General features: G+C 42.0%; 3 protein-coding genes across 6 annotated transcripts in view; 2 read left to right on the forward strand and 1 right to left on the reverse strand.

Moving 5' to 3' along the window:
- LOC133138824 (retinoblastoma-binding protein 5-like) overlaps positions 1 to 8,956 on the reverse strand; it is a 16,807-nt gene extending 7,851 nt beyond the window's left edge. For 2 of the 3 annotated variants that reach the window (XM_061257907.1, XM_061257905.1), the window contains exons 1-10: positions 8,808 to 8,956; positions 8,482 to 8,507; positions 5,113 to 5,285; positions 4,877 to 5,017; positions 4,212 to 4,374; positions 1,772 to 1,881; positions 1,307 to 1,426; positions 1,003 to 1,156; positions 566 to 637; positions 60 to 177 (exon numbers count right to left, since the gene is read on the reverse strand). In XM_061257907.1, coding sequence (XP_061113891.1) covers positions 60 to 177; positions 566 to 637; positions 1,003 to 1,156; positions 1,307 to 1,426; positions 1,772 to 1,881; positions 4,212 to 4,374; positions 4,877 to 5,017; positions 5,113 to 5,285; positions 8,482 to 8,507; positions 8,808 to 8,826 — 1,096 coding nt within the window. In that variant the 5' untranslated portion in view covers positions 8,827 to 8,956. Of the gene's footprint in view, positions 1 to 59; positions 178 to 565; positions 638 to 1,002; positions 1,157 to 1,306; positions 1,427 to 1,771; positions 1,882 to 4,211; positions 4,375 to 4,876; positions 5,018 to 5,112; positions 5,286 to 8,481; positions 8,508 to 8,757 lie in introns of all 3 variants that reach the window. The other variant, XM_061257906.1, reaches the window with a different exon arrangement.
- A 279-nt stretch (positions 8,957 to 9,235) lies between these two features.
- Positions 9,236 to 15,454, forward strand: LOC133138697 (ras-related protein Rab-7L1-like). The gene is made up of 5 exons (XM_061257658.1): positions 9,236 to 9,714; positions 11,350 to 11,421; positions 11,876 to 12,057; positions 12,768 to 12,889; positions 13,758 to 15,454. The coding sequence occupies exons 1-5, from the start codon at positions 9,591 to 9,593 to the stop codon at positions 13,876 to 13,878; spliced, it is 621 nt and encodes a 206-aa protein (XP_061113642.1). The 5' UTR covers positions 9,236 to 9,590; the 3' UTR covers positions 13,879 to 15,454.
- Positions 15,455 to 19,987: 4,533 nt separating this feature from the next.
- cry3a (cryptochrome circadian regulator 3a) overlaps positions 19,988 to 21,444 on the forward strand; it is a 50,140-nt gene continuing 48,683 nt past the window's right edge. For both annotated transcript variants that reach the window (XM_061256929.1, XM_061256930.1), the window contains exon 1: positions 19,988 to 20,111. The gene's annotated coding sequence lies outside the window, so the exon portion shown is untranslated. The remainder of the gene's footprint in view (positions 20,112 to 21,444) is intronic.

A 21,444-nucleotide genomic window follows, 5' to 3' on the forward strand; every position in this document is an offset into this window, starting at 1 on the left:
CAGTGGTATTTCCACATCAGATTTAGATTCTGATCCAGGATCAGTTTCTGTGGCTGTACCTGTTTGCTCAGGTTCGCTCTTGTCCTCATCCTCAATGTCGAACTCAGACTCCCTCTCCTCATACTCCACGTTCTCATCCAGCTCCTTAAAGTCCGGTGCAAATGCACTCCAGTTTTCCTGACAAAAGAAATCAATAGATACACGTTTCACACTGTAATGAAGTGAAATTAAAACTGCTTCAAAACAACAAAATCACAGTAGGTATAATTATGTTGTGGATATGGAAAGTTTCTGCTATAAGTATAATATGAGAATTTGCCAGTGAAGATCTATTAAAGGTGCACTTCACAGTATTTGACATTTGACATGCTATGCAGGATTTGTCAGTGCTCATAGATAAGCCTCAGCATGTTTATTCCATAATATTTCCAAGGCAAAAGTCCCGCATAGTATGCCTTTAAGTACTGCATGGCCTTCTCCTGAGGAATGCCATGAAGACTGATTATGTTGGTTTTATTTTTTGTGAATGAAAGTGATTTCAGGGTTCGGCGTTAATGCTGCTCACCACTTGGTTCTGAGCCCAGATGGACACCACACCACTGGAGATGGAGGCAATGATGGGCCTGACCGGGTGCCACTACAGAAAGAGGGAGGAACAGAGCCAGAGGGAGAGGAAGTAAATGTGCTTAAAGTGATAAGGGAGAGTTTGGGAGGGAGGCAGTGATAGAGAAAGAAAGATTAAGTGAGAAAGTAGAAAAGAACAGAAACAAAGAGAAGTGATTGAGGAATGCGTGTGTGAGGACTGAGAGAGCGTGTGAGAAAGAGATGGACATAAATGTGTGAGCCAGATAGCAGTAGATAAAGTGAGAGGGAGAAAGTGATTGAGAGGGGGAGAAAGAGTGATAGGGAGAGAAATATAAAGAAAGGAGTGTGTGTAAGTGACAGAGACAGAGAAGAAGAGAGAGTGAGAGTGATGGAGAGAGAGGAAAAGCATGGTCTCACTGCAACATCCAGCAGCAGTTCCCCGCGGGTGCCGTGGAGGATCTTCACCAGGTTCCCGATGCTCTTCTCCCAGATGTACAGGGCGTGTTGGCGGGCAGAGCCAGCCACAATGTACTCTCCATCCCCAGAGAAGCAGCACCTCTTCCACGGGGTCCTGCAACAGAGGGAACAGACAAGTCTAGCAACAGGGAGCATGGAAAGAGTGCTGAATTTGGCAACGTTAAACCACATGGCACCCGTAAATAGCGTAGGTCCTAAACCTGACCCCAGGGGAACCAACGGTGGGCAGTGCAGACGCACTCACCTGTTCACCAGGTCCTGCAGCTTCTGCATGGGCTCCGGCTCTCCGTCCCGCCCGCAGGTCAGGATCTCCCGCCCGTCGTACACACGGATGATGCGGTCCGCCGTGTTTATGAGGAAACAGCTGGAGACCCGAGAGGTTACCAAACCCAACTTACCAAAACCCACACAATTTAAACCTCAAACACAGCTTACCAAAACCCACACAATTTAAACCTCAAACACAGCTTACCAAAACCCACACAATTTAAACCTCAAACACAGCTTACCAAAACCCACACATTTTAAACCTCAAACACAGCTTACCAAAACCCACACAATTTAAACCTCAAACACAGCTTACCAAAACCCACACAATTTAAACCTCAAACCCAGCTTACCAAAACCCACACAATTTAAACCTCAAACACAGCTTACCAAAACCCACACAATTTAATGAGCATCACACATAACTTAAGAAAGCTCTCACCTGCCCTTACGTGCAAACTCTATCGACTTGATTGCAGTGGTGTTGCTAGTTCCTGTTGTCACACGAAATGAAGCCACCAGCTCCTGGTTGTCAGTTTTCAACACCAAAATCTTTGGGGGGAAAGTCATAAACGTCAATTCATGAAAGAATGAAAAAGCTGAACAGACACAATTTGTACATCGTCATGCGTCATACTGCATACACAAAGTAACTTGCCTAGGGGAAACAGTCTGTAAGCTGGTTATTTTGTGACCATAATTGCTGTTCTCTGAATAGTAAAAGCCATTAATTGTTCTTACTTGATGTTCACTGAAGTAAGATGACCCCTAATATGACCCCCTATTATGTCAGAAGTGGCTATGTATTCCATGAAAAAGAAACATTCCAGCTGAAAAAAATGAAATTAAGGTATACTTACCCAGAGTACTATCTATCCATCAAGATAGTTTTGCCCTAGATTAAAGGTGTTTCAGAAGAAACTTGTTTGTGCGGACCCAGTAAGTAAGTTCCGGTGGTAGTAGAAAGTTTTTGATTAAAATGTGCATTTTTGAGCTCTGTTGATGTTTCGAGTGGAGAAAAATGTTGCTGTTGAGTTTTTTTTATGTAAATTGTCAGAGCACTGATTATCAGAAAACTGTGAACTGCATCGGAAAATGTAATCGAGAAAATTTCCACAGTGAAAATGTCTGGATGGATAGATAGTAGTTATAGATACTGGGTTGTGTGTTCATTTTTCTCAGGTAAGCTAGGCTATTGTCTGCAATTGGCTGGCAGGCCACAGCAATTGTTGCCAGAGGAGCCCAGCTAATTATTTAAGCGGTTGTGTAGCGCACCAGCGGCAGCCTCGTCTACTGGTCTCATCGTTTATCACACACATACACACCCACTCGTCTTTCTTTCCTTCCCTCCCAATAAAAAGGTCACCACAAAGATCTCTGCCGGTTTGGCTGATATCTCTACCTGAAGCTTAACCTTGGCAAGACTGAACTTCTCTAAATCCCTGCTAAATCCTCTCCGACAATCAATCTCTCACCGATTGTTGAGGACTTTGTAGTTTCCTCCTCCCATACGGCCAAGAATTTTGGGGCGACTCTTGATAACCATCTCACCCTCGCTCCACATATATCCTCCATTGCCAGAACCTGCAGGTTTTTCCTCTATAATATACACCGTATCCGTCATCTCCTGACGGAGAAAACCATCCATTACTGCAACTCCCTCCTGGCCGGTTTCTCAGCATGTGCCATCAAGCCCCTCCAGCTGGTCCAGAATGCTGCAGCCCGCCTGACCACCAGTCAGCCCAGGTCAGCTCATGTCACCCCACTCCTCATTGGCCTACACTGGCTTCCTATTGCCGCACGCATCCGCTTCAAGGTGCTAGTGTTGGCATTTCAGGCCGCTAAGGGGACTGCCCCACTTTCCATACAATCTTTAATTTCTCCCTAAACCTCAGCAAGACCACTCCTGTCTGCCAGCTCTGGTGGCCTTGTGGTTCCCTCACCGAGCACCTGGTGGTCAAGCTGCACGTTCACGTTCGTGCCTGTTTTCCGTTCCTCAGTGGTGGAATGACTTGCCTACCACTGTCAGGACAGCAGAATCCCTCCCCATATTTCGATGCAGACTAAAAACACCTTTTCAGAATATACCTTAGTCCTCCCTCCTAATCCCCCTTGTCTAACCCTAACCTTTAATAAAAAATAAAAAATAAAAAAATAAAAATACATTTGCACTAACGATGACTGTCATTTTTGCTAAGAACAGCCCTTCATGCCTGTTTTACTAGTTATGGATTTGATGCTTTTAACCTGTGGAAGAACCTATGCACTTGTAAATCGCTTTGGATTAAAAATTTTGCAAATTACTAAAAATGTAAATAGTTAATTTTCATTTTTGGGCAAATTGTCACTATAAAGGTCTGAATTGATTCAACTTCAGACTGACAGGTGAAATCATTGAGTTGCTTAAAGTGTGGTCACCTGGTCACTGAAACTACACTATACAGTATGTGAAAAATTAAGCCAGCATTATCTTGGAATAAATTAAAGTGCAGGAAAATTGGGTTAAAACTTAAATGCATCTTTTCAACAACCTTACTTCATAGATATAGGTTCGAAAAAAACACTGCAATACATTATTTAGATCTGAAACAACCTGAAAAAACACTATTTTGCATTGGCTAAAATGGTTTACATTTCAGCAGTTATAATGCTAAAAGACACACGGCTGCTTCAGCCCCAGGCTTTTGCTAAAAGTCAAAACTGTAGTTGACAAGAAGAATAGCACATTTTGGCAACAATGTGTACAATGTACAAATCATCACCAGTTAGCATTAATATCCATGAAGGAAGAACATTTTTTGTTCCAAAAAGGTAGTGAGGCAGCCATTTTTGCAGTGAGAATACTTTCAGCAGAAATACTGAAGTGATTTTGTGCTCCTCACCTTTCCCTTGGCATTGCCAGTGTATATGTACTCTCCACGGCGGTCAAACGCTGCCACCACATTCAGGTCTGAGTCGTCATCCACCGGCAGGACAACATGCCTGGAGTCAGCCAGGGTCAACAGCACTGGAGCTGACTTCATTGGACACACCAGCACTTGGTTTCTAGGGCAACCGTATTTGTGAAAACATTCCGCACAAGAAACACATTTTTACACAGTACCCTGGACATTGAGACCAATGCTTGGTAATCAATCTAGAGACCATTTGTACATAAATACACCAAGTTTTCAAATCCGGCATTTCACAGCTGGGATTAAAATCTCCAGTTATTCAGACATGAGCAGCATACTCAGTAATACTCCCTGTCATGGAGAAGCACGATTACAAGAAGGCACAGTTACTCATCATATTGCTAATCGGGATGATAGTATTGCATTGTCAACACTCATTCAACGTGTCAAGATGGAAGGGCAATTTAGCCCAAAATGCCTACCAAGTAATTGTAATGATAATAATCCCAACAACTGTTTGTTTGACTAATTAACAGAACTTTTGGAAATATACCATCATCACACAAGATAATACCATGTTAACAAATCCTAATAATTCATCAGAATACAATCATTCATAATAAAAGTTTGCTGAAGGTGGGAACGTTACTCACAGGTCTCGAGGGTGATACTGCACTTTGAGGATGGGCGAGGGGAAGCGGAATCGCTGGTCACAGTCGCCCGTCAGAACATCCCACATGGACACGATGTTGTCCGTGGACGCGCTGACCAGTTTATGGCCGTCTCGACTCCAGCTGCAAACAAATAAACGTGCTCCTCCAGGACATCGGTCACCAAGCGTTTCACATCACGGTCGAAGGGATCGTACCGTCAGCTGAAAGGATCTTACCAGAGCGAGCAGACGGGGTGTATGTGTGCGCTGATTATTTTGGCGATGCCGCGGGTCAGGAAGTCCCAGATGACGATGCGGCCATCGTTGCAGCCCACAGCCAGCAGGGTGCCCCAGCGGTTGAACGTGCACGTGAGGGCCATACTGATGCAGTCCAGAGTGCCATCCGCCTCCTGCCAGCAGTCACAAACACGCACACACACACATCCGCACACACACACACATCCGCACACATGCACACACACACACACACACACACACACACACATCCGCACACATGCACACACACACACACACACACATCCACACACATGCACACATATGTACACATATGTACACACACACACAGACACATACACACACACACACACACACACACACACACGCATACGCACACGCACACACACACACACACACATGCGCACACATACATACACATACACACACACACACACGCACGCACGCACAAGCACACGCACACACACATCACACACACCCGCACACATGCACACACACCCCCACACACGCGCACACACACACACACACACACACACACACGCACACACACACACGCACACGCACACGCACACACACATCACACACACCCGCACACATGCACACACACACACACCCCCACACACGCGCAGACGGACAGACACACACAAACACTGATTTTGCTCAAAATGTCAACCACAGGCGTGTGAAACGCCTCCAAGTTTGTTAAACTGAAGTGCTAGTATTTAACAGATAACCTAAAGGTACAATAGGTAATTTTGTACTTCTAACAATCAAGAGAGGAATAGCAGCAATAAACATCTTCAAACCACAACACTGTTTATCCCTCCCCCTTATCTGTAAACGTGCTGACGTTGAAACGCCATTGGCTGTGGCAATTTGAACCAATGAGCTTGAATTATTGTACAGTGTGGGCCGTCAATTTTATATTTCGAAATTATAAACACAGGCAGAGAGTCAACATGTCAGTGAGCCTTTAAATAGTGTTAATGCATCAGCTTAAATTGTACCTTCAAGCTGATGCATTAACACGGAGATATTGTCAACAGTGCAGTCAGGCGATATTATTGGGTTCGGTATTTTTGAAAGGATACAATGAGGTTGAAGTGCAGACTGTCAGCTTTAATTTGAGGGAGTTCTCATCCATATCAGATGAACCACTTAGTAATTATATAACTTTTTTCGTGCATCAAAAAATATTGGACATAACGCAGAATCAAGTTGAGGTCTTTCTAGTTTCCTCCTCCCGTATGGCAAAGAAACTTGGGGTGACTCTTGATAACTGCCTCACCCTGGCTCCACAAGTATCCTTCACAGCCAGAACCTGCAGGTTCTTTCTGTACAATATACGCCATATCCGTCATCTCCTGACGGAGAAAGCCACCCAGCTCCTAGTCCAGGCGCTCGTCATTTCCTGCCTGGATTACTGCAACTCCCTCCTAGCCGGTCTCCCAGCGCGTGCCATCAAGCCCCTCCAGCTGGTCCAGAATGCTGCAGCCCGCCTGATCACCAGTCAGCCCAGGTTGGCTCATGTCACCCCACTTCTCATTGGCTTCCTATTGCCGCACGCATCCGATTCAAGGCCCTAGTGTTGGGATTTCAGGCTGCTAAGGAGATTAGCCCAACCTTACATACAATCCTTGATCACTCCCTATTCCCCAGCTAGACCACTCCGGTCTGCCAGCTCTGGTCGCCTTATGGTTCCCTCTCTACGAGCAAATGGCAGTCGAGCTGTATGTTCACGCCTGTTTTCCGTTCTGGTTCCTCAGTGGTGGAATGACTTGCCTACCACTGTCAGGACAGCAGAATCCCTCCCCCTATTTCGACGCAGACTAAAAACACACCTTTTCAAACTGTACCTCTGTCCTCCTTCCTGATTTCCCCCGCCCCCCTTTCTGATATCCCTATCCCTCTTGTCTAACCCCAAAAAAACTAAAACAAATTGCACTTATGATGACTATATGTTTAGAACAGCATTTGATGTGTATTTTCCTAGTTATGGACGTGATGCTTTGACTTGTGGAAGAACCTATGCACTTTGTAAATCGCTTTGGATTAAAAGTGTCTGCCAAATGACTAAAATGTAAATGTAAATGTAAGTAATCAGTTTTAATAATATCCTTTGCATGCAATAACTGCCTGAAGTCTGGGACGCATAGACGACACCAGATGTTGGACATCTTCCCTGGTGATGCTCTACCAGGCCTGTACTGGAGCCATCTTCAGTTCCTGCTGTTTCAGGGACTTTTTGCCTTCAGTCTCCACTTCAGCATGTTCAGTTGGATTCAGATCTGGTGATTTACTCGAGCAGTCAAGGTTTCCCCACACTGTGCCTGTCAAAAGCCTCTCTGCTGCTCTAACAGCATGTTTCAGGTCATTGTCTCGTTGCATGATGAAGTGTCATCCAATAAATTTGGAGGCGTTTGGTTTAAAATCTTTCTGTAAACTTCAGAATTCACTGGTCTTCTTGAACTGTCACTGCAGTCACGTAATTGATGAAGACAACTGAGCCCGTTCCACTGGCAACCATGCAGGGGGGTTTATTCACCATAGAGTATTCTCCGTCTACAGTTCTACCGTGGTCTTCCTCTGTCTACTGGGACTTTTGACATAATTGAGTTTTCCTTGTTAATAATGAACAAAACAACTGACTTGGGCATGCCCAGGGTTTTTGCAATGTGCCTGATGACAGCCAGCTTAATTTGCATTGACACTGCTGTCTACCTCATGTTGTCACACCCCAACAATAATCTCCAAAGGTAACTGCAAAGTCTAGAATCAAGACAAGACATCACACTACACCTGCCTAACGACAAACAAAAATGTTGGGACCATGTACAAAAGGTGCTGTCATTTCTAAACGATTCAACCGATAGGGATGAAAATACCAAAATATCAAATTAAAGCTGACAGTCTGCACTTCAACCTCATTGCCATTAAAACTCAAAGTGCTATAGTAAAGGACCAAAATAACAGAAATTTGTATCACTGTCCAATGAAGTATGCTGTTCACTGTAGGTACTACCTACACATTTTAATAAAGCTCAACACGAGATCATTTTATCTATGAATGAAAAGGAGAGATGGTTGATAGCAAGTAACGGAATGTTAGCACTACATATTACATTTCATATTAGAGCTAGTCTAACGTTAATAGCCGTTAAATGGCCCGTTGCAGGTACGGTGTTGGAAACAGACTAGTTTAACGCTAATGCATAAGGACTGTAACGCTAGTTGGCTGCCGTAAAGATACAATTAACGTTGTGCTGGTAAACCAAATCTGGTGTCTCAAGAAAACATGTAAAGTTTTCATGTGGATGTCCGTTTAAAAAAACTACTACTTGGTTCGCTTACCTCTGGGTAATTCTGGCCGAAAGACTCTGAAAAAAAAAAATCGTCAGTGAGTTTAAGATCATCTTAATTTGGCTTTCAATTAGTTAGCATACCTATCGTTATCTTAATCTGTTAATTTGTTAGCTAATTACACAGCGCAAGCTAGTACGTTAGCTATGACAAAAATACTGCGAGGAATTAATAAGTGACGGCTAACTAGTTATTCTGGAGGATGTAACATATTTAACGTTAGCTCGGTGCATTTTCATAGACAGATGGCTAGCAAGCGAGGGTTACCGTGAGAGATAAGTGCAGCTATTTTACAAGTGATTTAATACACGTATTACCGAGCAGCTCTAGGTTCATTGTGAACTGCTCAGCTCTCCAGCGTGTAACAAACGTGAAATAAAAGGATAAGAAATTAAAGGATAAATAAAGTGCCTGCGTTATAATTTGTTAAGGTCCATAGAAATCAGTGAGTATGTGCCGCCGTACTACGACGGACCCAAAACAATGTGTCGCATATGTTGCCTGAAAAATGTTTAAGGGAAATGTACCGGTCAGATGGACTGTATTATTTTATATTATACATTGATATTATAGTGTGCAGCAAGTATCCAAATCAATATTACTCACATTGGTTAACCCCGACAGTACAGGCTTTTTTAAAGGTACCTATTGTTTCCTGTGTATGGACTACATGTCCCATAGTGCCCAATGTGACTGTTAAAAGTTGCATTACCACGTGATACAAGTAGTTGCACTGTCAAAATAAGCGTGAAGTTTCCTGGAGGTGTTGGAGTCAGTCTACGCAGAAATGTTGTAACCTTGTTTCCTGTGAACAAATGAAGAAAGCCGGCGAGAAAAACTACAGTAACAATTCATTATTATTGTGACCATACGTTTAAGTAAATTTTTGAAACATTAACTGTTAGAACAGACCAGCTATGTTTTGTTCTGTGCATAGCTAACTTACTTGCAAGCGACGGTAGTTTAGAGTTTTGCGTCCAAGTCTAAAATGAATAGCCGACAATAGACTAGCCTACTTGGTATGTGGCTAGATTTATTTTATATAGTGTCAGACGGCTCTGTAAGTTAGGTAATGATTGCTAGGTGCTATTTTGCCAAAAATGGAGAGTCGTGACTACCTCTTCAAAGTTTTGGTGATTGGTAACGGTCACGTTGGAAAGACGTCAATGGTAAATCGGTATGTAAATGAGAAATTTAACAAAAATTACAAGAGTACTGTGGGAGGTAAGTTGTTTTTGTATGAACTATAAGTCTTCAACCTACAATGCATTGTTACTTGAAGTATCTTTACTTTTGTTCTGCTTATGTGTCACTCATTAGATTTTACAGCGCTTAAGTAATAGCCCTAGCTAGTTGTGATTTATGACTAACTCCGTGCTGGCCAGACTGGAATAATGTAACAGTATTATGTGACAATGTAATAATGTAACAATGTAACAGCAATATAGAATGTATTTGAATGTTCCACCTGTTTTTAAACAAAAAGTAGTGACAACATTTTTCCCCTACCCTGTCTGATTTTCTATAATATTGCACTGAATGGTTTCTGCTCTTGAGACAAGGTGTAGTATTAGATTGAGTACTAATCAAATTTTTGTAATTATAATTTATTGCCCTGTTGACTCTAAACCTCACTTATATCACATCATTGGTTCTTACAATTGAAGTGAAGTAGTCACCACAAAGTTTCTACTAGCATACTCTGCCATGATCAAAGGAAATTCCAGGAGAGATGAGAAAAAAGGCTGATTAAATAGGAGAAATGGTTGAGGCTCTAAGCCAGTTCTAAGGCTCTAGGGGTGAACTGAACCACATTGAGAGAACATTTGGAAAAGTGATTCATCTTCCCAGGAGTGGCCAGACGAAATATCTCCAAAGCTACAGTAACATCTCATCCAGGAAGTCTCAGAAATATCTGGAAGAACATCCAAATAACTGTAGGCCTCTAGCCTCAGCTAAAGCTCATGACTCCACAACAAGAAACAGACTGGGCAAAGTGGGACTCATGGGAGAGCAACATGGCAGAGACCACTGCTAACCGTGAGAGATATCAGTGCTCTCAAATGAGCAAAAAACACCCGAATGTTCCCCAAGCCATTTGGGATTATGACGGATGAAAGTGAACCCTTTCAGATGACACGGATCCCATTAGGTCTGATGCAAGGCAAATACAGAATTTCACAAAGCTCTGAAGCTGAGACGTAATTGGACTAAGCAGCAAGACAGTGATCCAAAGCACAAAAAGCAAGTCCACATCTGAATGGCTGAAACATTATTTCCAGTAAGACTTGAACCCAGCAGAGACGCAGTGGACCTGAGATGAGTGGTTGATGCTCTGAAGCCTGCCTGGCAGTGCTGCAAAGAAGCGTTAAAATTCCCCACAGTGTTGTGAAAGACTCATTTAAAATTATAGGAAGTGAATGGCTGCTGTTATTGCTGCTAAAGGTGGTGAAACCAGTTATCAAGTTTAAGGGGGCAGTTACTTTTTCACATGGGTGATATGGGAGTTTGATAACTGCTTTCATTATAGAAATGATAACAAAAAATATATATATTTTGCATTTACTTTGGTTCTGACTATTATATTTTGGCTAAAGATTTGAACCAATTCAGTGTGACAAATATGCAATAATAGAGGAAATCAGGAAGGGGACAAAATTTTGCGGCAATGTATAGTTTTTATTTACATTTTAAAAAGGTGTCAGTTTCATGGTGGATGTTCAGTTGCATAATTCCATTTCCGTTTTCACATAAAAGATTCCTAGACTAAGTGATCAACCAACAACAGCCTTGTTATATTCTATATATGAAAGTAAACTTTGTTGAGAACAGCCTTGTTATTTTCTGGACTTTTGACAGTGGACTTTGCACTGAAAGTTCTGGCATGGTCAGATACAGAGACCATCAGGCTGCAGCTGTGGGACATAGCAGGTGAGTTATTTCCCATGTCAAACTCTTCACGAACGGCACATTACATTATTGAAATCACATAAGAAGTGTAGATTACATGTCATTTGACTGATGCTTTTATCCAAAGCGACTTACAGTTGATTTAGACTAAGCAGGAGACAATCCTCCCCTGGAGCAATGGGCCTTGCTTGTCACAGTCGACTGTTTGGGATGTAATAGGTTTAATTGGGAAGAGTTTTTTTTTTTCATGCTCAGGTTGACATTACTGTGGAATTGTCAATTTTACAGAGTGTTATCCTTCATCAATACAGATGCTCACATTGTTACCATTTATAGTTATAGTATATTAACACACATTTAGTGTGTTCTATCTTATCTGCTATCTTAGATAAGCTGCTGCAGGATTGTCATTTACTGTATCTGACTGACCTCCTAACCCTAACCCTACTCATGTGACACGGGTGGGGTATGCCAGGCCAGGAGCGCTTCGCCTCCATGACCAGGATCTACTACAAAGAGGCGTCTGGCTGCATCATCATGTTTGATGTCACAGACTCCTCCAGCTTTCGCAGTGTGAGCAACTGGAAGGAAGATCTCGACAGCAAGATCAAGCTAGCAGGCGGGGGCCCTCTCCCCTGCATTTTGCTTGCCAACAAGGTACCGCTCCACACAAAACACAACATTCGCAACAAGGTCCCTCTCTGTCCAGAACACAACATTTTCAACAGGGTTACCTCTCCACCCAAAGCACAATATTCACTCGGTGTCTGCAGAACGATGCAGTATGGCAGCCACATTAATGCAGTGCATTGTGTGTGCACTGTTACTCTGCTGCGTGCACTGGGGAGAGCTATGGCTCACCTGGAAAGGCAGGATAATCCAATGGTTTAAGTTTCTTCTGAGGGTCTTTGATTGACACCTTTGCCTGTGGGATGACTGAGGCTGACAAATGCTATGTTAGTCTAATGTACATATACAATATGTGTGCATGTGCATCATTAAAATCCAGCCATTGTACTGTATGAATAGGAAAATATGAATATGGTCATTATTTGAAATGTGTTTTGGTACATAGCGTGTGCTCTCCATAATATTAATTGTATGTGTACAAAATCCAATCAAACCTTTCTTCTCACCTGGAGTCCAATTTTTGTTTAGTTTTATTTTCACATAAAATTCATGTTATCACTTGTAGAAAATTATCCGTGGTCATGTTGGCTGTGTGTTTGTTGCAGTGTGACCTGTCTCCGTGGTCATGTTGGCTGTGTGTTTGTTGCAGTGTGACCTGTCTCTGTGGTCATGTTGGCTGTGTGTTTGTTGCAGTGTGACCTGTCTCTGTGGTCATGTTGGCTGTGTGTTTGTTGCAGTGTGACCTGTCTCCGTGGGATGTGTCTTTGAGCACCATAGAGCAGTTCAGCAAGGCCAGTGGATTCATCGGCTGGATGGAGACATCGGTCAAAGACAATAAGAACATCAATGAATCTATCAAGTATGTTGTAGCTGTGATATTTTCAATTCTCTTCTTGCTGTGATTTCAAAATTATGTCATTTTGAAATCAATCGTAAATCTCCTGTTTTCATAAAGCACCTTTATTTGTATCTAAACACTGCATCTGTCATTGTAAGATAATCAGTGGGAACTGTTAAATAAATCAGAATATGTGTGGTTAGAAAGCTAACAGTTTTTTTATATTGCTAGATTTTTTAGAAAAATATTACATCTAACAGAATTGGTACTAAAGAAATTCTATTTAATGCTAACCCTGTTTCAAATAATGTAGTATTTTGTTGTATTAGGATTTTTGTTGCCTCATAGTGCACTTTTGGAGTCATTATGATTAGAAAAAAGAAGCATCTGTGTGAACATGGAAATTATGAGCAAAGACATGAAAGCCATGAATGTGTGGAGTTGTGATTGGAATGTGTGTAATGAGTCCGATGGTGAATGTATTACATTACATGTCATTTAGCTCATGCTTTTTATCCAAAGTGACTTACAGTTGATTTAGACAAAGCAGGAGACAGTCCTCCCCTGGAGTTAAGGGCCCAACAGCTGTGCGAATATGGATGTACAGTATGTAATGAGTCTGAAGGTGAATGTATGGAGTTGTGACTGGAGTGTACAGGGTGTAATGAGTCTGAAGGTGAATGTATGGAGTTGTGACTGGAGTGTACAGGGTGTAATGAGTCTGATGGTGAATGTATGGAGTTGTGACTGGAGTGTACAGGGTGTAATGAGTCTGATGGTGAATGTATGGAGTTGTGACTGGAGCGTACAGGGTGTAATGAGTCTGATGGTGAATGTATGGAGTCGTGACTGGAGTGGGTGTAATGGTTCTGGTTGCTGTCTGCTGTAGGTTCCTGGTGGAGAGGATGATGGAGGTGAGCCAGCAGGGGGAATCGTGGCCGGAGATGGACGGGGGCCGAATACAGCTGGGCTCTCCGAGCAGGGAGCCCAGCGAGAGGAGCTGCTGCTGAGGAGCTGCTTCCTGGAGCGACCCGCACAGCTCACATTCTTTTCACACACATTCCAGTCAGCTCGGTATTTAGTCTAAGGTTCAAGGCTTTTGTTCAAGGCAGAATGGCAGCACCCTACCTGCGAAACTACAACTTTGGAGCTGCAAACCCAGTTCCACACTTTGGAAATGCTAATTATGCCTTATCCATGTAAGGGGCATTGAAACGTGTGATTGTGATCGTTTTCCTTTCCTTCTTTTGATATTATTCATCGGGAACACACTATTTTCTGAACCTGATGGAAGTTTCTGTTGTTTTGAGAAATTATCAGATTTTTTATAGAACAAATTGTATTTGAGAAAGGGCCATTATGTATTCTGTAGAATTTGTTATATCCAGTTTTAAAGTTCAGAAGTCCTAAGCAGGCCTTAAGACTGGGGTTTTAGTGCAGTCAACTGCAGAAATACTGGCACTGTGAAAATGGGGAAGAAAGGCTGCATAAAATAACACTGATCATGCTAAAGTATGTGTACTCAAACAAACTACTTTCATGACAATACAAATGCTGAAGTGCACGTTGAGGACAATGGCGAGGGAAGCAAAGGAGATTCCAAGGATGAACGTTCAGGAGCTGCACTGTTCTCAAGATCAACCATAAGCCACCTCCATACCAACAGGCTCTTTGGAAGCATTGCATTAAGAAAGCCTTCACTGAGAGCAACCAACAAATTCAAGGGTCATGTGTTTGGACTTTTCCAAATGTCATTGGATCAATGGCTGGAACAAGGTCCCGTGGTCAGATGAGACCAGAATTGAACTTTTCGGCCAGGTAAACCGTCAGAATTTGTGGTGTCCAGAGATGCACTCAAGCGCGAGTACCGCATTGCGACTGTCAGTGGTGCCGGACCATTGATGATGATGATGATGATGATGATGATGTTTTTCCTCCATTGGCTTCTAAAGATGAGCTGAAACCAGAGTTGAAACAACACTAGCTTCTGTGATATGAAGTAAATGCGAGTGAATCTAATCTTCGGGGGAATTTTTGGAGGGTGGGGAGTCGAATTGACTGATGTTAAATGAGGAGGGGGAAGCAGAGGGGTAGCCTCTGGCTCTGGGGGAGAATAATGCCACTGCATGGAAGGATGTTGACTGGAGGGGAAGGGAATATTGACGGACATCTGATCGACATACGCCCACCAGTACATGGCGTGAATAAAAAACTACATTCAAATCTTTTTCCAGGAAGTGGATAGAAAAAAAAAAGCTTTGGTGTAGAAATACGCAAGTATTACAATTTTATTCATTTTATGGAATGCATACTTTAAGACGTGTTTCTATGGTTCAGAAGAATCGACTAAATTGAGGAAAAAGTTCATTTTGATTTCAGCTCGTCTTTAAGACCCATTCACATTCATGTTCTCAAACCTTATCAAACCTTAACCTTATACTTATAGGAAAAGCCTCAGTGCTGTTATCCTTGTCAGGGGAGGCTGCAGCAAGTATTAATCACATGAGTGGCAATAACGGCAAATCCTATTTTTGTTATTTTGTGTCATTGTCTTTGACACAGTGAAGTACACAGTGAAGTACAATGTTCTCCACATGAGAAAATGACAATATATCCCAGTTATTTTCTCCATTGTCTATCTTTATTAAGGGTGCCAATAATTTTGGATTTCAGAATCACAAAGCTCAATAAAGCTTCCTATTGATAGATTACATGTTCATATTTACTTGTCATCATCTATTAGTCATGCAACAAGTAAAGAATGTGTTATACATCCGTGAAATAATGTATATGCTCATGATCTACAATTGTATATCTTTATATCAGATGCTTAATTATAGGTGACACTTTACCAACCGGGTGCTCTCCCTGTGTCATTGTTGTATATGCAGTGTCTGTTCAAGGTGAAACCAAGGAATTATCCTAGTAGAGTAGAGTATTAGACCTATTTCCTGTGCCACAGTCAGTGCTTCTGGCTGTCAGCAGTTTTTTCATAAAGTGCTTTGGTTCAGCCTGTGACCCAGGCATTTCACATACTCATTTAAATTTCCCTCTGAAACTGATGTTCTCTTGTGGCCGGTCTCGTAGGAAAACCTTCCCCCAGCCAGAGGCTGTTTATAGATGATGCTGGATAAATTGTTGATGTGCAATGTTCCTCTGTTGGCCATCAGTAAAGTAATTAGCTTTTACTGTTAGTGCTGGGCCTGTCTACCTTATGGGTCCTATTTCTTATTTCTGCATGATGTCAGAGTGAGTTGACTGGCGTCTTGTGAGGATCCCTTCTGCGTCACCCTCTCGTCCCGTGGCCACGGCTGGGCACAGGCTGCCCGGGAGCATGGTTGGGTCTCCGTCACGCCAGATCAGACCAGAGCAGAGAGAGAAGCAATGACGGGTCACAGTGACCAGGCCCTGCCGGCGGGATTGTGCCACGTCAGCATCGCTCAGGCCTGGAAATGTCACATTGTTTTTCTGCTGAGATGCTACTTTCACTTCTGCGCTATTTAATTTTGGATTTGAAAACGTTGGCCAAATTGGCGAGCATAAGATTTGTCGCACTTCATTCGTCAAAAAAAAAAAGTCTTCTGCTGCTGTAGCCTATCCACTTAGACGTTTGATGCGTTGTGTGTTCAGAGATTCTCTTCTGCATACCACTGTTGTAATGTGTTAATGCATTAATTGAATTGTCTCCTTCCTGTCAGCTTGGACGTCTTTCATTTCTGTCTGCAGAACTGCTGCTCACTGGATTTCTTTTTTTTTTTTTGTGCACCATTCTTGAGACTAGTGTGTGTAAAAATCCCAGGAGTTCAGCAATTTCCGAGATACTCAAACCACCCTGTCTGGCACCAGCAATCATTCCATGGTAAAAGTCACTCTGATGGTTGATGTGAACATTAACTGAAGCTCCTGACCCGTGTCTACATGATTATATGCATTGCACTGCTGCCACAGAATTGGCTGATTAGATAATCACATGAATAAGTAGGATAAGAATAATGAAGTGCTCAGTGAGTGTACATGTATACATTAGTTAAAGTGAGCTGCTTTTAATGGATATGAATAAGTGATTTAGATTCCTACTCTTTGGTTTCACGTGCCGCTTTAGGCTGTGACCCTGTGTTCCAGGCCTGCTGTGGGCTTCTGCAGACGTAGTATCATCCTGTTACTCACTGTTGACAGCATCGGTCAACCCATTTGTCATATCCGCATCTTGTATGATTCCTTTAAAAGGCACTGCTCACTGAAAAATGAGTGGGACCAGGAAATGGCAGCTGCCTACGCAAGTGTCTGATCCAATGCTGTGAGAAGCTGAGCAGCCATCTGCTCTCAGACGTGGCCAGAGAATCATCCCAGCACTATGCCATTTATTCTCAGCTCCTGTGACATTTTTCAATGTATTTATATTCCAATGTGTTCCGTGGTTTCCTGGGATACGTCCCTGTCATGAAACTATGCAATTCATTGTGACGATTTTCACATACTTTTCCCCACTTACCATTGAAGCATTTCCTAAACATCACACATTCAGACCGTTTCAGGCAATTCAAACTAATCCTGATTGTTCATTTGCAAATATTACTTGTTGATTATTGAAAAACATCCATTTTCTGAACTTGTATTGAGATCCTGTGACCTCACTTCCCCTGTCATCTCGATTTTTGTGGTCATAGCACTGGCACCATAATACCCAGACTGGCATTCATATCTTCTGTAAATCTGCCAATCATCTAGGGACCTTTGATCATGCTGCCTTATGATGATTGAGAAACCCTGTTAAAGATTACAGGAACAAGAATGTCTTCCTTATTTTAAGATGAGATGATTATAAGTATATTTTCACAGAACAATTCAGTGATCTTTGTCGGAATGACATTCCTTTTGATACATAGTCCCTCCACTTTAGAGACTGGTAGACCAAGGAATACCTGTACAGTTGATCCATCCATCCATTATCTTAACCCGCTTATCCTGAACAGGGTCGCAGGGGGGCTGGAGCCTATCCCAGCATACATTGGGCGAAAGGCAGGAATACACCCTGGACAGGTCGCCAGTCCATCGCAGGGCACACACACCATTCACTCACACACTCAAACCTATGGGCAATTTAGATTCTCCAATCAGCTTAACCTACATGTCTTTAGACTGTGGGAGGAAACCGGAGTACCCGGAGGAAACCCACGCAGACACGGGGAGAACATGCAAACTCCACACAGAGAGGCCCCGGCCGACGGGGATTCGAACTCAGGACCTACCCACTGCACCATCCTGTACAGTTGATGACCGAAGAATTCCCCTGAAGAAAAATGAAGAAAAAACCCCCAACACGGGTGCACAAATCCGGTCCTGGAGGGCCGGTCTGCCAGCTGGTTTTTGTTCCATCCAATTACCTTAATTTATTTTTCTGACAGCTGTATAAATGATGTTGATTCACTCCTGTACTTGAGCACAGTAAAATCTTTAGGATACACTGGCAGTCTGTACCTGTAGCTGGTGCATATACAAATGTCTGATCAAGACATTATTTAGCTAATTCAATAATTCAGAGCAGAAGTTGGCACAAAATCCTGAAGCACATCAGCCCTTACCGTGCACCCCTGCCCAACAGATTAAAAAAAAACACTTCAGGAGGCAGGCATGGATGTGTACTCTCCATGAGACTCCAAAAGCAATCAAAAGCCTAGAATCAATATTAGATACTGAAAGCTGTCTTATACCTACACTGAGGAAGTGATTGAATACAACTTACTTATGAGAAATAGCTGAGAATTACTTGTGGTCCCCTAAAATGGGGGATCTATAAAAAGGGATGCAATTCCTTCACGGATTACCTGATATGGATGTAAATGCCCTCACACAGGTGACAGTCTTCACTTTAACATAATTTTTCATGGTATCATTTTAACTCCAATGTGTTGGAGTACAGAATGAAAAGAACATACATTGTACCGCAGTCCCAATACTTATGGACTGCACTGTGTGTTGTGAACAGGGAGGGGTTTTTTTATTTCCTTGACAACAAGTAACTTGCATTGTGAGAAAAATATAATGATTTTTCTCTAGCTTATGACTGAAACTTAGACTAACTGTCACTAACCCTGTTCAGGATAAGCGGGTTAGGATAATGAATGAATGAATATCACAAATATCCAGAGTGCATTTTAGTCATGGCCATATTTGTGAACACACTGCCTATATTAGTAATACTCACAGGGAGTATTGAGCTCACGCCCCTGAGGTTAACATAAACACCACAATATCATTGGTTTAAGCCTTTTTCATCATCAATACATGGTCTGAGATTCAAGAAAATATGTTTGAAGAATGAACAACAAAGTATATTTTCACTGGCTTATAAAGCGTATTGATATAAATTTGTCTTCGTGAGTGTATCAACTGGAGAATGCTGATTTATTTTGGGCTGTTACTAATGTATTATTACATTTAAAATTAATCTCCCTGTGAATCCCCATGCACATTTAAAAAATAAACTCGGACTAATACAGGCTACAGGTTAGGCTTATACAAACATGTAGACCACTATTTTCATTCACAAAAATTAAAATTAAAATTTTGTCTCAAATCGGTACTAAGGGGTGACCTGGCTCAGACAGTAAGAGCAGTTGTCTGGCAGTTGGAGGGTTGCCGGTTCGATCCCCTGCCCGGGCTGTGTCCCTGAGCAAGACACCTAACCCCCAAATGCTCCTGAAGAGCTGGTCGGGGCCTTGCAGGGCAGCCGTCAGTGAGTGAGTGTGTGTATGGAGAAGCATCAATTGAACAGCGCTTTGGATAAACAAAAACATTTCTGATAGGAGAACTATAGTTCACAGCATGTGTTAGTCTAGAAACGTATCCATAACCCTTACACGAAAAACGCCACTAAGTCGCGTTTTAATTAATAGTGTTTTTAATTTATCGTTAAAATCAAATGTATTCAACAACACTTACATTGGAAAGAAAATTCATACGCTGTATGATTCCACGCCGCAAAAACGTGACACTGTGGTCTCCACGTGACTAGAACCGACTAATCATAAGCGTCTATTTGAAGGCACGGTGCGTTTCATGCGAGATCGTAAACTGAGTGACAAGAAAACGGAGCAGGCGCAGTAGAGCTTATGTCTTATGAAACCGGCGAGAAAGCAGTGAGACCTTTAATTTCAGCATAGTCCGTCCGGTCGCCTATCAATTTGGTAAAATGATGATATCGCTCGGAATGACATAAACATCACCTGTGAGTTCCTGAGAGGTAAGTTGCAAATATTTTGTCATATTCTATGTGTTCATTCATGGAAATAAGGTGTGAAAAACAAACGCAATGATTACAGGTTACATGACGTGCGTACTAGTGACCCGATTTTGGTTATGGATGGTTATTTTGATTTAACTTCTACAGTAGATAGCTACTTGGTAGGCACGCTGTTATAACAAATAAAGCATATTTCGGCCGTCGAGAGGATCTTGCCCGATCGCTGTCATTTATATACGTAGTAATAGTTCAATGTAATTTCTAAATGATTTGATTGACCTATTTTCTGTTCAAAGCAGGAAGCAGTCTGTGATTGGACTTTTGGCATAACTGTCAATAAAGGAATAGTTAATTTTTTTAGTGCATACCCGAGTGCGCATATTATATGACAATATGTTATGCGCGATAAACAGCAAAATCACATCTTGTAGCATTATGTAGAATATAGGGACACATTTCAATGTATTTTAACTGTGACAGTTGCCAAACACGATTCACTGTCAGTTGTAAAGCAGCTGAGCTGATGCATACAACAATTTAATCGTAGTGGTGGTATAAATGTTTTTTATCCTTAGCGCAGGAACGCTTTTGTTAGTGAACTGTTAGTGAAATTGATGGACTGGTAGTAGAGTATCAAAGTATTCTTTCCTTATCGAAGTCAAAATTTAACGTCGGCTTCTATGCATATGCAGAGCACGGGCTGATTTTTAGGAGGTAAAACAAATTCCTTTGTTTTACAAAGCAAATTCCTTTGTTTTTATTAGGAATTAACCTACGTTTTCTCTGGATCATATTCGGGTTGAAATTGTTTTCGTGTGTTTTATGCTACATATTGAATATGGAGTAAATGTATTGTGCGTTGTCGAAACTGTACCTCCTGAAATTACAAACTGCACTTGTTGCGCAATTGTATGTATCACTATTTCTCTCTGGCAGTACCATCATTTGCGGAACATATTGTTAATTATTTCATACCATATCATCCAAAATTGTATCCAGTTACAAGTATGCTTTACTGGTAAAAGTCCTTGATCTAGTGAAGCACCAGAATTTCACGAAAATATCAAACAAACGACCGATTACGTTTGTTTAATAACTTTAATAACCTACCTATGCAATAACTTGCACATCATCAGAATGCATAATTTGTGTTACAATGCGCGACTTTAACCGACAAGGATAGTGTCTCCACTTTGTTTTGCATTTCGCAAATTTTTTGGGGGGATTGACATGTTGACATGACCACAGTAAACTAAATAAGTAGGTTGTCTGGGTAGTGATCCTGCCAGGCCTGACTCGACCAAAGCATTTCAGTGCCACTTTCATAATAAAG

The sequence above is a fragment of the Conger conger genome, chromosome 10, assembly GCF_963514075.1.
Source record: "Conger conger chromosome 10, fConCon1.1, whole genome shotgun sequence".
NCBI lineage: Eukaryota > Metazoa > Chordata > Actinopteri > Anguilliformes > Congridae > Conger > Conger conger.

Bases quoted from the DNA above. Each gene is read 5' to 3' on its own strand.
- LOC133138697 (XM_061257658.1), top strand. From the start codon at position 9,591: ATGGAGAGTCGTGACTACCTCTTCAAAGTTTTGGTGATTGGTAACGGT. The intron at 9,715-11,349 runs GTAAGTTGTTTT...GACTTTTGACAG, and splicing joins TTACAAGAGTACTGTGGGAG to TGGACTTTGCACTGAAAGTT. The intron at 11,422-11,875 runs GTGAGTTATTTC...GGGGTATGCCAG, and splicing joins GCAGCTGTGGGACATAGCAG to GCCAGGAGCGCTTCGCCTCC.